The 14,657-nt window shown below is 46.6% G+C and overlaps 1 protein-coding gene across 1 annotated transcript in view; it reads left to right on the top strand.

Annotated features, from left to right (window-relative positions):
* Positions 1-14,657, top strand: part of MAPKAP1 (MAPK associated protein 1) — an 82,326-nt gene that overhangs the window by 18,988 nt on the left and 48,681 nt on the right. Inside the window, exon 4 of the mRNA XM_084272619.1 lies at positions 9,610-9,782. Within this exon, the coding sequence (XP_084128745.1) occupies positions 9,610-9,782 (173 nt within the window). The remainder of the gene's footprint in view (positions 1-9,609; positions 9,783-14,657) is intronic.

Below are 14,657 nucleotides of genomic sequence, written 5' to 3' on the forward strand. Positions count from 1 at the left end.
CCAGCCAGTTTTAACATCAGCACCACCAACAAAAAGCCTAAAATGCCTTTTATGTCTTTAAAACATCATTTGTCTGTGCCCGGAGCGTGTTTTGGGGGGGTCCAGCCTGGGCTGGGCTTTGGTTCCCTTCCCCAGCAGCTCCTTTGGTTAAGAAGTAGAAGGTGCCCTCAGAGTGCAAGGTACAGGGCTTCAGTTTTGTGGGAGAAATTGTAGTTCTGCCTGAATATTTTAATTTCTGTGAAGTGCAGACCATCACAAGCATGCTGGGAGCTCATTAGATGGTGCTGACCTTGCCTGGAGTCAGTAGAGGACCTGAGGGTTTGATGGGAGTTCTTCTGCAACAGCCAAACTCTTTTTCTTAGCATGAAATCTTTCTTTTTTAAAAAAGGGAAAGGAAGGAAACCAGCTGGGTGTGAGTGTAATGAAGGGCTGGTTTAAATAAAAAGCATGTTTTGGGCCATGGTCATTTAAAGCAAGCTTAATTAGAACTGAAGAATTTTAAAGTAGTTTTTATAATGCACTTGTTAATCTTCTGGCTGAATCATATTGCATTTTATTCTGTCTAATTGATTTTTAGCAATTTACTAATGTCATTATCTTTCTCTTAATTACAGATCAAACCAAATGAAAAATGCATTCACAAGTTAAGGTTCTTAACAGCCAAAGAAATATGGAACTGGGTTTAATATCTGCTGTTGGCAGGAGCTGGGATATGTGCACTGAAGGGACTTGTTTATCGGCAGAAAAATATCTGTGCGAGTTTCAGTAGTTTTGTCTGACTTCTGGAGGACAGACTTTCAGACTACACCCATGTCCCCAGGGATGTCCTGGTCCTGGTGCAGGACCTGGCAGAGGAAGTGAAACCCCGTTGCATGAGCAGCTTTGTGTCTCGCTGATGGTTTTTGAATTAGAGGAGGGAAGAGCTGTTGTGATAGTGTCTCTGAGTGCTGCAGAACGTGTTTCCCTATAAAACCCTTCCTAGATTGGAAACTCCAGTTAATCATTTGGAGAATAACCTGTGGTAAAACTTGGAACATATTAAGAGTTTAATTTGAGCTCTGGGGGAAATGATCTATCTAGATAGGCACAGCAAAGGGATGAGATTTCAGGCAGGTTCTACAGGTGATTTTGGTTTTGAGCATAATTGAGTTGTTCTAATGATAAGCCTTGCTTGGCTTCCTTGAACGGACTGCACGTAATTAGTTGTAGCTTCAACTTTGAAATGTTTTGACAGAAAATGCATCATTCAGCTGGTAAATCTTTTTTCTAGCATCTGCCTTTAATATTTGTTCATTTTCTGCAACATGCAACTTTGCTACTTCAGGTCAAATTCCAGACACGGCTCTGTTTCCTTTGTTACCTCAATTGTTTCCTTCAGGACGAGGGAGAATAATTACACAGAACATCTTTTCCAAGCAGCTGGAGTCAAATTCCAGCTGACTGCAGCACCTGCGATGCCGGTACCTCTGCCTCGGGCTGCGTGGTGCCGTGCCAGCCGGGGCCACGTGGTGACGACGCGCTCCGGAGTGGCGGGCTCGTCCTCGCAACGCTACTGCCCTTCTGTGAGCTTCAGATGGCAATAATGCCCGTGAATGCAAAGTGTCTGGTTTAGACTAATTAGAGGGATGATTTGTGAAATGCTGGCTATTTATTTAATTAATCACCAGCGCAGAGCTATAAAACCCATATTTTAAAAATCCCTGTTAGTTTGCCATGTGGTTAATAGATTGTGGCACATTAAAAAGTGACACGGTGATGTATTAAAAATGTTCCACCTAAGGTTGGCTAATGTCCTCGAGGAACTTAAGCTGTCTGCTTTGTGCAGCAGAAGCATAGGATTAGAGGCTGATCTGGTTAAGGATTGAATATTTCTGAAAACATTTATCTTTTGTATAGCATCTGTTCATTAAAACACATCGTGGCATATTTCTTAACGTACAAATAATGTTTATGGTGTAGTTTTAATTATAAGTTTTTGTTGCATTTTGTTATTGGGAAGAATAACTCTATTCCTCAGTATTAAATTGTAATGTTTATTACTGAGCAGCGTATAAATAACTCTTCTAAAGTGGGCCATTCCTCCTCTCCAGTGCGTGGAAGCCGAGGAGGGGCGCGTGTCGGGAATGTGTTTTTGTTGCAGCTCCACAATTGTGTTTTGATAAATCTGAATCCCTGTGCTCATCCTTCAGCAGAGCTGCGGGAGCTCAGCAGATAAGGGTGTCATAGCCATGGTTAGCGCCGTGCTGGTGCGGCGCTGCGAAACCCAGCTCTGGGGAAAGGCAGCTGCAGGCCAGGCCCTGCGTGGGCTCCAGCATCTGAGGGATGGGAGGGACAGGAGGGATGTCTGTCCTCCTGGCGAAGGGCTCTTGGAGTGCCGCAGCTGGACTGGGCCCTGCATCCCGAACCTCTTGCCTGTAGGAGAGCAGGTGAGGCCTGGCTGCCCGCGGGCCAGGCCTGGTGCTTCTCCCTCCCTGCCAAACCGCATTCCTCAGAAAGGCCTCGTGAGGAGAAGCTGCACGCAGCGCTCTGGGTAAAGCGCTTCTGAATTGGAATGAGCACGTGTGAACGTGGTTGAAGGGCGCTGCTGGGGGAAGGATGTGCCTTGCGCTTTGCTCAGGATTTACAGAGCTTCATTTGCCATGGGAGGAGCGGGCAGGAATTTGGGAGACTCGGTAATGCAGTTATATTTGTGCATCCCAGTTTTGAGGTGCAGATAACAATTCGCTGAGGTGGAAGCGTGGAAGGAAACTGTCCAGCTCTGGAGGTTATGTTTCTCAGCTGTGTGTTGTATAATTAACTGGTAGGTTAGGAGGGGGGCTGGAATAAAACATGAGTATGTTAATGCAGCCTGGAGCTGATGTTGTAGTGATCATTGCAATGCAGATAACGCATTTCTCATAACGGCGGCTGCCTACTGGAGCCTCTGAAACATCTGGACCTTTAATTGAAAAATAGTGTGGTGCTGTACAGAGCAGACATGCTAAGTGAAGTCAACAATTTAGAATAAAAAATAATAGTGTGTTATTTACCTTGTAGTTAAATATTCATACTTTGTTATGCTTTGTATAACAGGAAATTACTGGGTTAAATTTTTATGAATAGTGACAGAGTGAATAAGATAAATTAAGTATTTAACAATGTTAATGGAATTTTACATTGTGATCTGCTCACTCTGCAGCATGAGCTATGGCGATACTGGGGAGAATCCGCTCCTCGGAAGGGAGCAGCAGCCTTGGACCTTCCTGCTCACCTGGGAACACGAGCGGGCGGGCCAAATACAGCCCCATGCTGGCTGCTGCTGCACGGCCCCTTGTCCCATTGACCTTGCTGGTGGCATTTGCCCTAAAGGAACTAAGGATAACCCCAGTCATCCTGTGGTTGTGGTGATGGCAAGTGCCAGGACTGGCTCAGGCACCTGATGATGTAAGCGCCATGCTGACCACGCTGTGGGAGGGTGTAGTACGGTGTGTGGGAGACCCCCAGGGACAGAACTGCCCTGGGGTTTCGTGCCAGCACTACGACTTTGTGTTATGGCTCTGAATGCTGGTACAGCTGGAGAGGCATCTCCAGGTCTGCTGCTGCACCGTGCAGATAGAGCAGCCAGGCTGATAGACTGAGCGAACCATCATGTATATTTGGTGCCATTCTGCTCACCGCACCAGAATCGAGCAGTTGGGGCTCTGAGTGCCGGTGCTGCGGGATGGGTGCTGCAGGGTGGGTGCCGCAGCTGTGCCGGCATCCTGCTCAGCAGCCTTGTGTTGGCTCTGACCCGCTGCCCGCAGCCCCATTGTACCATGCTACAGCACAAGGCTTAACTGCTACCTGCTTATCAGAAGCTTTTAAGGTACTGGGTCACCTACGCTTTAAAAAATATATGTATATCTTTTGGTTGGCCTATTTATAGGGCCTGTCTGTGTCTGCTCAGCCCCTCAGAAGCTGTCTTGCCTATGAGTGAGTGTGACTGACTTTTATTCCCACTTACTTTGAGTGAGGAAATGTGTTTGCTTTTTTTTTAAGTGAAGAGCTTAGAAAAAGATGCTTTTCGATGGTTGTCTTAGAAAAACATAGTCCTTTGTATTGCCATAAACATCTGTGCTCTGATCTGTGTTTCAGTGCTGAGTTAACACATTTCATTTTTTTCCCCTTCTCGTGGTTTCTGTATGTTTTTGAACGTACATGTGAGTGAGGTAGGTTTAGGAGGTGGTTGCTGAATCATGTAGTACGTGAAATACCATCACCTAAACAAAAAAAATGCCCCATTTCACTGAGTTTCAAAGAGAAGAAATCATACATTTTGAACGCATGAGCATTTGTTTCCATTCTGTGTACCGTTTAGCATTGTTTGCTGGGAGGTGAGTCAATGGCTTGAATTAATTATAATTACTGAAGAGACATATACTGATTGAGCAAATAAAGTAGTAAGCTCATTCGTGCCAAGGCCATCTAATTAAATGCTAACTTTGGGTAAGCTAGATGTGCATGAAAGATTAATTTTAAGAGGTTTTTACGACTCCCACTAAATAATGATTCAGTAAAATCTTTGCATTATATCATTAGAACATCTAATCTTAAAGTGATATAACATTTAGTCACAGAGCTCTATTGTACAGGAAGATGCAGTAAATTATTATTGTTGCAAATTAATCACTTTTCTCTAAGAAATGTTTATGGACTTTGTTTTAATTTCTGCTGTGATGAGCAGTGAAGCAAATCAGAAGTGGGGAGGGTTCCACGGGCCCTTGAATCTCAGTGCCTGTTCCCTCAGCGTCCCTTCGTGCAGGTACTTCGGAACGATGCTTAGCTGTAACGTGTCCTAGGGATGGACAGGACATACCAAGCTCCCTCTGTCATCTGGAAGAATAGTAGTGGCCCCACAGTAATCTATTCAAGATGTACATCAGGGGGTGTTGGAAGGAGGTACCTGTTTCCTCATGGTTTAAGCCTTAGAAAGGCTTGTGTGGAAAGAACTGGTCGTTTAACTTTGTATTTTTTCTTTTTTTTAATTTAACATTCTGTCTTTAAAGCACGTTAATTTTATCACAGAATGTTAAATAATGGTGCAGGCATTTCTGAAGTTCTGTAGCCACTGAAGATCGCTCTGTATGCAGTTTGCCTGTGGTAACTGTAGTAGCCAGTATTGGTATGGTAACCACCACAGCTCACAGACACAGTCCTAGAAAATCCATGAGAATTCCTGATTGGAGTTTCCTGTCATATCCTTGCCTCATAACCTTGTGTCTCAAAGTACCAGCAACACATGTACATGCTGTTGGTGCCACTAACCTCCTTGTAATTAGCCCAGCTACCCTGGTTATACATCCCCAGGTATCACTGTCCCATGTTGTGGCTGTCTCCTTTGGGCAGCACGAGCACTGTGGCTTCCCCAGAGCATCATCCTGGTGCCAGGGTGTTCTTTCAGGAGAAATTTGTTTATTAATTGGAATAACCTCTCTAAGCTTGGCCACTGCTCACTGTCAAAGTGCATAAACACACATTCATCTGCTTCGTTTCGATGAGAACAGAGAGCAGCAGTTCAGCACCCTGCGCCCTCGGCCATGTGAGACACTCGACACGTCGTGTGGCTCTGGAGCAGCAGCAGAGCAATGGCTGTGATGTGCCCAAGGACAGCGATGTGCTGACCACAGAGAGCTCTGGGGACAGGCAGGGGAAATGGAAATAGAAAGAAGCTGCTGTGTGTCTGTGCTGGCCACAGCAGCAGTAGCTGGGGGAGCAGCAGCCCTGCGCTTTGCCCCTTCGAGCTGCAGTGCCAGGTCTCCCCCAATAATCACAGATGATGAACCATCATCTTTGCTTGGAGTGAGGTAAACGTGTGACAGGAACAGGCAGTGGAAGTTTCTGCAAGGCCAGACTGGCACAAGGCGGCCTGCAGAGAATCCAGTGATAAAAACACTAACAAAGTTTTCCTTAATGTGTAGTGTTTTCTGGGTATGGAGTTACTCCTCCCTTCCTTAAAGGATTGGTGGAATGTAACATTTCTAACAATAAAAGCTTAATGGAATCAGATTTGTGATTTCCTAGAAAATTAACGAGATATTTTGTCAATTTTATTCCAGACCCCATTTGTCAGAATACACAGTGTCCAGTGACAAGCTAAAAGAATTTTTTGACAAATTAACTATGCCACAGGTGACAGATCAGGAAAATGTTAATTTAACAGCCCCTTTATGCTTCCCAGATTTATTGGAGGCTATTAAGGAGACTCCGAATGGTGAGGCCCCTGGCCCTGAATGGATTTTCCATTGAATTTTATACAGGATCTATTAATAAAGTTTGATGCTGCCTTTTTGAATATAGGTAATTGCACTCTATCTCCTGGGTCTCCTCAGCATTTCCAGTTGGAGTACAGTTTTTAGCCAGGAGAAGAGGGTACCTGTGCTTCTGGCAGTGCCCGTAATCTGGTTCGGAGTGACTCCTCCTGAGGACGGGCCCGAAGCGCCGTGTCACCCGCGGGCTATTCCGAGCCCAGGTGGCTCTGTGACTCTTGGCCACTGAGACAAAGAGTTGGAACGCAGGCCCTACAAACCCTTCCCTGCTGCACATTGCACACCTAAGTCCTTGGGCTCTGTGTGGCCTCCCACACGATAAACCTTTGGCAGGATCAGCTCAGACTAGGGGTTCATCCTGTCCTGTGGACAGGGACCTCGTGGTTTGGGTTTCCGGTGCCGGTTGAGAACAGGTATCATCAGTTTGCAGTGAGCACAGCAGACAGTTCCTCTGGAGCCCTTCGTCTCGGTGACTGCTCAGTTGGAGCTGTGCCCCTGTGTTTGTAGGGCTGATGCTGCCTGCCTGACGTGACAGTGAATGTTCTCAGTGCTGACAGAAGGTCCAGCCGGCTTCCCGATGGCGGGTCTCAGCCTTGCAGCAACCAGTCGGGTTTACAGCACTTCTGCTTGAGAACAATATTTCATGGTTTTAAAGACCTTGAGTCGACCCCTGGTGCTTTTGAGGCATTCCTGGTGCTGCTGCTGGTGTGTTGCTCCCCTTGCCCAGGGAGCAGCTGGGATCTGAACTTGTGGATGAATTCCCCCTGGTTTAACTCACCTGGCAGCTCGATGTTCACACCAAGTGTTTGTGAGTGAGAGAGGAAGGACACCAGGAATGGAGGGGGATTGGACAAGCGTGATGGTAAAAATCAACTGGGGGAGGTAGAACACAGTGAGGGGTGGGGAAGGACCAGGAAAAGTGGAGTTATAAAACAACAGACCCAAAGGAGCAGCACGGTGTAGGGTGGAGAATAAAGAGAAGCACCAGGAGAGGTATCACGAGGACAGTTGCCATCCTGTTTGTGGTTGCTGTGAGAGCAGGGCCCCGGGAGGTGTGTTATAAATGTGTGTGCTCGTTGGATTATGAGCTTGTGAAAGAGTCTGTACGTGTAGTAGTGGCCAGTGGAGTGATGCGGGCTTTCTGGTTACTAGGTGCAGCTCCTGGTAGGTTTGTCCATTCTCCCCTTGGGTTCTCTGCAGTGTTTAACAGATGTAACTGTGGCAGCAACTGTCACATCTCACTGTCAGTTTTCCTTGGATGTTCCATTGTCAGGACCAAGCATCACTTAGGATTCTGCCATTCTTGGATTTGAATATGCAACTAACATAGCGTGCCAAGGAGTCACATTAATTTCCTTGATAACTGCTATTTACTCATTCAAATGCAAATGTGGCTGAAACAACAGGTCCCAGGTTCTGGCTGGTGTCTCCAGCCACAGCGGTGTCACAGCCCCCCTGGCTGGTGTCTGCACTGGGCAGAGGCAGGGATGGGCTTTGAGATGGGAGGTTGGTTACCTGGCACCTGCTTCACTCCCCCTAAAGAGGGACGAAGGACCCTTCGTTATTTGGCAGCTGTAGTGGTGTTGGTGGTTTCCTGGAGAGGTGTGGTTGTGGGTTTGGGGGCTGTCTCAGGAATCCCAGGCACGCCAGCTCCACCTGGGCTCGTTCAGGCTTATCCACACAAGGTGATGGAGTATCCCCTGTTCCGTTACAAATAGAACATTTCCTTTTAAAATGTGTAAACCCCATTTCTTCTCACCTTAAAAGCACAGGGAGGCTTCTGCTTTCTTTTAAAAAAACTTTATTACCTTTGAATAGATTTTAGTAATACTTTTAACTATGCTAGTATGAATAACTTTAATCTTTAAATTCCTATTATATCTCTAATTTATAATCACACTGAAGGATCAAATGGTTTTTAACAATATATTGAAATTAGCACATGGCATTTAACTCCCTGTTTTATACCCTTATCCTAGATTTATACCACTGAATCCTTTTATTCTGTTACTTAGAATTCCAAGTGATTAATCTGAATGGTACTTCCCTCTCTCGAGGCTGATGTGTGTACAGAGGTGGATGGGGATCCAGTTGCAGGGGGGTGCTTTTGCCAGGGGATCAGGATGGACAAGCTTTTGTCTCTTGCAGAGATCCCCCCTGTAAAGATCTGCTCTCACCTACAGTCAAGGAAATGTAATGCAATCTCTAGATGTTTCTGTCACTGTGTGTTGTGTTTAATTGCTAACCTCCACAGTGCTAAACAGAAGGGGGGGGGGGGGGTAAATATAGTAAATTCCAGTAAAAAACAATATTAGTTATTCTTTCTTCGTTGTCTTCAAATAGTTCAAGGTAGTTTAATGGCTCAGCTGAATGTGTGGTTTTGTTCTTTTCTTGGCAAACCAAGGTCAAGCCTAAGGTTTACTTTGTCTTAACCTGTGTGTGTCACTGCCATCCATGGCAGCTTAGGCTGGTTCCTGGTGCCCTTTCCCGTGGATGAGCAGGCTGTGGTGGCTGCCCCTGGCAGTGGCCCAGGCTCTGAGTGCTCTCTGAATTGGTGGCATCCATGAGAGTCAAGTCCAGGTCTCACTGGTTTGTGTCTGCAGCTCCAACACAGGCTGCTCCTCTTCCTCCCCACGGGAACACGCCGGCCAGGCTCCACTCTCCCCTTCCGCACATGCTGAGCGATGCCCTGTGTTGTATCGGGGGAAGGAGGGAATGAGGGAGTCCTGAGCCAGAGGGGACCCAGGACAGTGCAAGGCAGGTGGGACTGGCAGTGCTGGTGGGTGCCAGAGCGAGAGGAGCTGGGGATGCGACAGGCACGGCCGCGGGTGATGCCTCGCCGCTGCCCGGGCACCGGGGCGGCAGCTCCAGGAATACAGCTCGAACGTGGTAGTTCTGTGCACAAGCAGGTGAGCTCTGTGAGTGGTGGGGAGGAGCTGCAGAAGAAAGGAGTGTGGAAACACTGGTAGTAAATGCTGATGGAGAAATGGTGTTGATGTTTTAGGTGGGCTTGTCAGTGCTCCCCCATCCCACCCATGTCATACTTGGGTTTGAAGGTTTTTTGGATCCTGCAAGAACATGGGATCCTGCAGTGAAGTTCAGACTCCTTATGGAAATCTGTGAAATCCTTGCCAAATATATGACTTTTACAGATATATTAAACAGCAGTAAAAGAGTTGGAATTGAATGTTTGAGGTTCTTCCATGTTCAAGCCCCAGCAGTGTGTTTCAGCCCTTCTAGTGAAGAGAGTCCCCCAGGCAGGGTCTGGGTGGGCTCGGTTGTACTTTTCTCTTACCCATTCTAATGAAATATATTTTCTCGACAGGGTCATGTTGGTACAACGGCAACCAAAAAAATTGATGTCTACCTCCCACTGCACACAAGCCAAGACAAACTGCAGCCCATGACAGTTGTGACGATAGCAAATGCCAAGGTGCATGACCTGATTGGACTAATATGCTGGCAATATACAAGTGAGGGACGGGAACCAAAACTGAAGTAATGTTCTTTCTTTACTACCTCTTGATCTCTAATTTTCTCCTCTGCAGCTTTTTTACATAATGAAATGGATTTCCATGTCAATGTTTTTGTAGATAAATCTTGGAGAAACCACCTACACATTTATCAGTATTTCCTTTTGAGCAGTACACATGCAGCTCTAGCCATTTCTCTTTCAATTAAGCTATGGGAACTGTATAACGATGAGCGTATGAAACCCTGGATCTGGAAATGAATCATTTCAAAAGGCTCTACGTGAAAAATAATAGAAATCTTACTTCTTGTGGTGTCGTGGAGACATTTTGTTATTTGATGTCCCATCTGGTTTTGGTGGGGTTCTTAGTGGCTGAGATCACGAGTATGTCCAGGAGCCACCTGTAACCCCCGCTCGTTTGTGCCCCGATTCCCACTGGTCTGCCTGTGTGGTACCAGTCCCTCCCATAGGCTCACGGAGAGGAATTCCTGTGCGGGGTGACTGTGGGTCTTGAAAGTACTCGTAGTGCTCTCCTGAAACCAGGGAGTAGGTCTCAGCCATGGGGAGTCTGCTGAAAGCAGCAGGACTCTGTCAGAGCTTCAGCATTATCACCGCTCTCTGCCAGCGGTTGCTGACGTGATGCCTTTATTCACCATACACCTCTTAGATGTTCTGCTTCTCTATGGGCTGATGGCTGAGGGGCTGGAGGTGCTTTTCCTCCCAGGTTATCATCTGGGAGATGGCAGTAAATTAAAGATATGCAAATAAGGATCTGAAAACAAAATAACTACCAGCTTGCTTCAAAATTGGGAATCAAATCCAAAACCTCTGCCACGCAGTGTTTACACGGGACTGACCCCTGTGCTGTCAGAGAAACAGCTGTGTTGTCCTCAGAAATATTCCCTTCAGTGAATCGATGGATGTTTCAGCATCTTTGGTAATGGTTGCTCATGTCTTCGTTGGGCAAGAGTTCTGCCCCAGGGCCTGGGGCTGTGGGAGGGATCGGATTCCCTGTGCTGGAGACCTGGCGCTGGGCAGTGAGGGCCGTTCCTTGAGCTCGGTGTAGGTGCTGGAAGGTGTATGAACCAGGTACTTCAGAGCAGCTTTGGGTTTAAAACAGTCTGTAAAATGCCTCCCTTTTTGTGGGGACACAGGACATCAAAGGAGAGCTAAAATAGTTTATTCTGGAGTAGTTAGGAACAGATACCAGTGGGTGACTGTCCTGGTTAATGCCTTGGGTTGGGTTTTGCTCCAGGAGCCAATTCTCACCTTTTTTTGTGTTCCTGGGATGTCTGGTGACCGGGACTTCGACACGGAATGCTGCGGTTTGCTCTTTTGGAAGTGTCTGGGGAGTCACTGGTCTTGTGTCCTGTTGTAGCACAGTTGTGAGGGGGAAAGGGATGTACGGAGCGGGCACTTGAGCTCCCCTTCTATAGGATCAGTTCCTTGTGGTCAGTCCCCATGGGACAGCCCAGAAAGGCAGCCCCTTGAAAACAGCTTCCCAGATATTGCTGCCTGGGATGCAGGGTTTCCCTGAGCTCTTCTCAGCAAACATGGGAGACGTTTCAGAGGTTAAACACCTCAGGTCGAGTGGGCTTGTTTTCTACACTGGAGAAGGAAGGTGAAATGATTTGCAGATGGTGCATTTGCTGTTATTAATTTCTGTTGGTTACAGCGTAAGTTCAGAAAAGTGTCCTTTGTGGATGATTAGCTTATTTTTTTTAATGAGTAGGACACTGCTGATGTCAGGCTTTGGACACACATATTTTCCAGCACACCTCAGCTGGAGCGATGCCCGTGAGTAGAGGCATTCCATGAAACAGCATCGCCCACGGCAAGAGGCAGCGGTGGGAGGAAATGAATTGCACTGTCTGCCTTGAAGTATAAGATGTTATGATGTGTCACAGAGCCATCATGACCAAGGAGGCTGTCTGATGTAATCAAATCTCAGGACAGAAATAACAGCATAAAAAATGGATGTGTGAGTTCCCCAGAGCAGCCCAACAGCAGCAGTTGAGCATCTGGGCACTCGGGCTCCAGGGAAGGGGCAGAGCCTCAAGGTTGCAAGAAGTTTGTTTTCTTGTGGAGTTCCCAGTTATTTCTCACGTCTCCATCATCCTCCTTTAGCACTGCTGAGTGCCTGTCCTGTAGCAAGGCCTGATTGAACTGCAGAGTGATGCTCATCACTTCCAAACGAGGAAAGACCTTGCGTAGGCTGCACATTGTGTTTACTGTTTGTTCCCAATTTAGTCAGTTTAAAGTAGAACAAGAAGAAATCAGGATCATTTTGACACCACACTAAAATATACACAGAGAATGCTTCAAACCTGATACACAAGGCATGCAGAATGACAAATACACCTACTAGTAACACCATTTGAGAATAATGAGGAGGTTGTAGGCTTTGTAATTAAGAAACAACCCCTTTGTCTTTAGGAAAATGATACATTCTTTTTCCTAAAAGGTAGATGTAAGAGTCTGAAGTGAGCGAGTACTAGTTGACAGCTTTGCAAACGTTTTACATTCAGTTGGGTTGCCTTTTTTTTATAATAACTGTAATGTGTTTGTCTCTCTTCAGTGTCTTGGTGTGAGGATCCACTGACAGTGTTAGCATCCCTGTTCCTGGCCTCTTAGCCATGACCTGTGGTCACAACCCACTGGACCATTCTCTTGCCAAGCCTGACAGCTGTGCTGTAACTGTTCCCCTGCAGAAAGCAAACAGAATCCCTTTCTAGGAACAAATTAATTGTGCAATGCAAAATTCAAACAACCTTCCTCTCTTCAGGAGTGGAGAGGGCTGTCCCCTCTGCCAGCCGTGCTCTGCTGTTCCGCTCATCCAAAGCAAACTGGGATTCTCAAGTCTTGGCACCTTGTCACTTCAAGCCTGAAGTTCAGGGCTTTGATCCCATCCTGGTGTTGGCTCCAAACACCGAGAGGTTCTACCCCCTGCACTTGTTCTTTGAACAGGCTGTGACTTAGTCTGCGCTGATGCTCAGGAGCCCGCTCCCTGTTCGCAGACCCCTGTAGGCCCGGTGCTCTGTGGGGTGTAACCAGCCCTACGTGTTTTCAGTGCAGTGGGTGGTAGATGAGTTGTTGTCACCACCACCTTGTGTCCCTTGGAACTCTTTGAGACCTCACGTTCCTCAGAGCTCAGTGAGAATGATGCAGATGCACCGAGTACCAAATGAAAAGATTAACTTCATTTACACAGAGCTTTAAGCAGAGAGCCCTGTCAGGGGACAGGCTGGGAGATCAGCTGTGTGAGGCCCAGACTGCAGCTGGGGAATGACACTGGGTGCTGGCGAAGTCTCGTGGCGTGAGGGGACTTCTGGCTTGGTTGGTGTGGACAGAAGGAGCGTGCTGAGCTCTGCCTGTGTCTGTAGCCCTGGGAGTCCACACAGTCAGAGCAGGGCCTGCAGATCACAGCGTGAGCAGGATCTGCTGTATCTCTGATACCCGCAGCCTTGTTGTGCAGCCTGTTCCTAGAAGAACTGGCACCAGCACACAGCACACGGGCTGCACAGGCTTCCTCTGCTCCCTGCAGCCCTGGGCTGGGTGAGTTCCCTCCCAGCACTACCTTCCACTACCTTCCCTAAGAGTTACCTCAGCTCTTGAAAGAAGTTGAAAATCGATTCCACAGCAGGGTTCCTGTTCTTCTGCCAGTCCAGACACTCGTGGAAGTTTCTTTAACAGCACTGCAGAGTTTTCAAAGTTCCCCCTGACAAACGTTGCTCACTTACCTTGTTGGTAGGAAATTTCCAGCTTACGTGCTGAGTGATGCATCATTATTACCTGCTTTATATAATAAATGTCTCAGTCATGACAAGGTGCTTACAGATCACCTGGACTGAGCCCTCTCAGTAAAGCTCAGTTGCAACCAAAGGTTTGTGGATTAATTGAGAAAATTGCAAATCAGGTAGTCAGCGAAATAATTCATTGTCACATCCAATCAATAAACTTTGTAAATCAACTCATTTAATTCAAAAAATGATCTATATAGATCAAGCGACCAATTAAACAATTAGCATACACTTTGCAATTAATTAATTTAAGCATCAATCATGCAATTAAAACTCCAAATTTAAACTGCAGACTTTAGAAACACATTGCCACGGGAGTGTTCAGGCTGTGGAAAAACCTGTATGCTGGCACATCTGCAGTAAGGAAGAATACTTATTGTCAGCTCAATAATCAAAATATTAGCATTTGTAATAGATTTTAATATTAGGAAAACAGGATTAATACTCTGGTATATATAGATAGGTATTTCCCTCTGTGCCCTTGTTTGTGGAATTGGCTTGGATTTTTCTTTCATGTTTTCTTCACGCTGTATCAGTTTAAAATGTTCTGTCTGTCTTAGTTCTGGGAGTTACCTACGCTCATTTTGGACAGTTTTAGTGATCAGGCTTCTTGGCTGTTTAGAAGAGGCAGCTTTTCCACTTGTCCTTCCTTCCCTGTTGGACAGATCCCTTACTTTTCCTGCAGTTTATGACCGCTGACCTGCCCAGGAGCTGCCTCAGCTTCCCAAGCCTGTGTTCAGGAGATAGACACTGCTGCTTGTCTGTAGCTCTGAAGAGATGGCTGTACAAACAAATACATTTCCACAGAGGGAGAAATAATGGCTTCCAGCTTTATGAAGTCATGAAACTTTAATGGACGTTGGTGTATGTTAATCACTGTCAGTCTTTGCTTGCAGTTCAGTCGACGATGAAGTAAGGACTCGCTTTACTTTGAGGTTTCGGGGTTTTTTCTGTTACCACATGGTTATGGTGGTGAGATGTGTCGAGGCTTTGTTGGGACATCTATCCATCCCATGGGTGGCTTTTAAGTATATCCCTGCCAGAGCCATGCCTGCTGATTGGTTTCCTGCAGCATTTAGCCAGCGGCATTGATCGGCTCAG

The sequence above is a fragment of the Gallinula chloropus genome (genome assembly GCF_964237585.1).
Source record: "Gallinula chloropus genome assembly, chromosome: 18".
Taxonomy (NCBI): Eukaryota; Metazoa; Chordata; class Aves; order Gruiformes; family Rallidae; genus Gallinula; species Gallinula chloropus.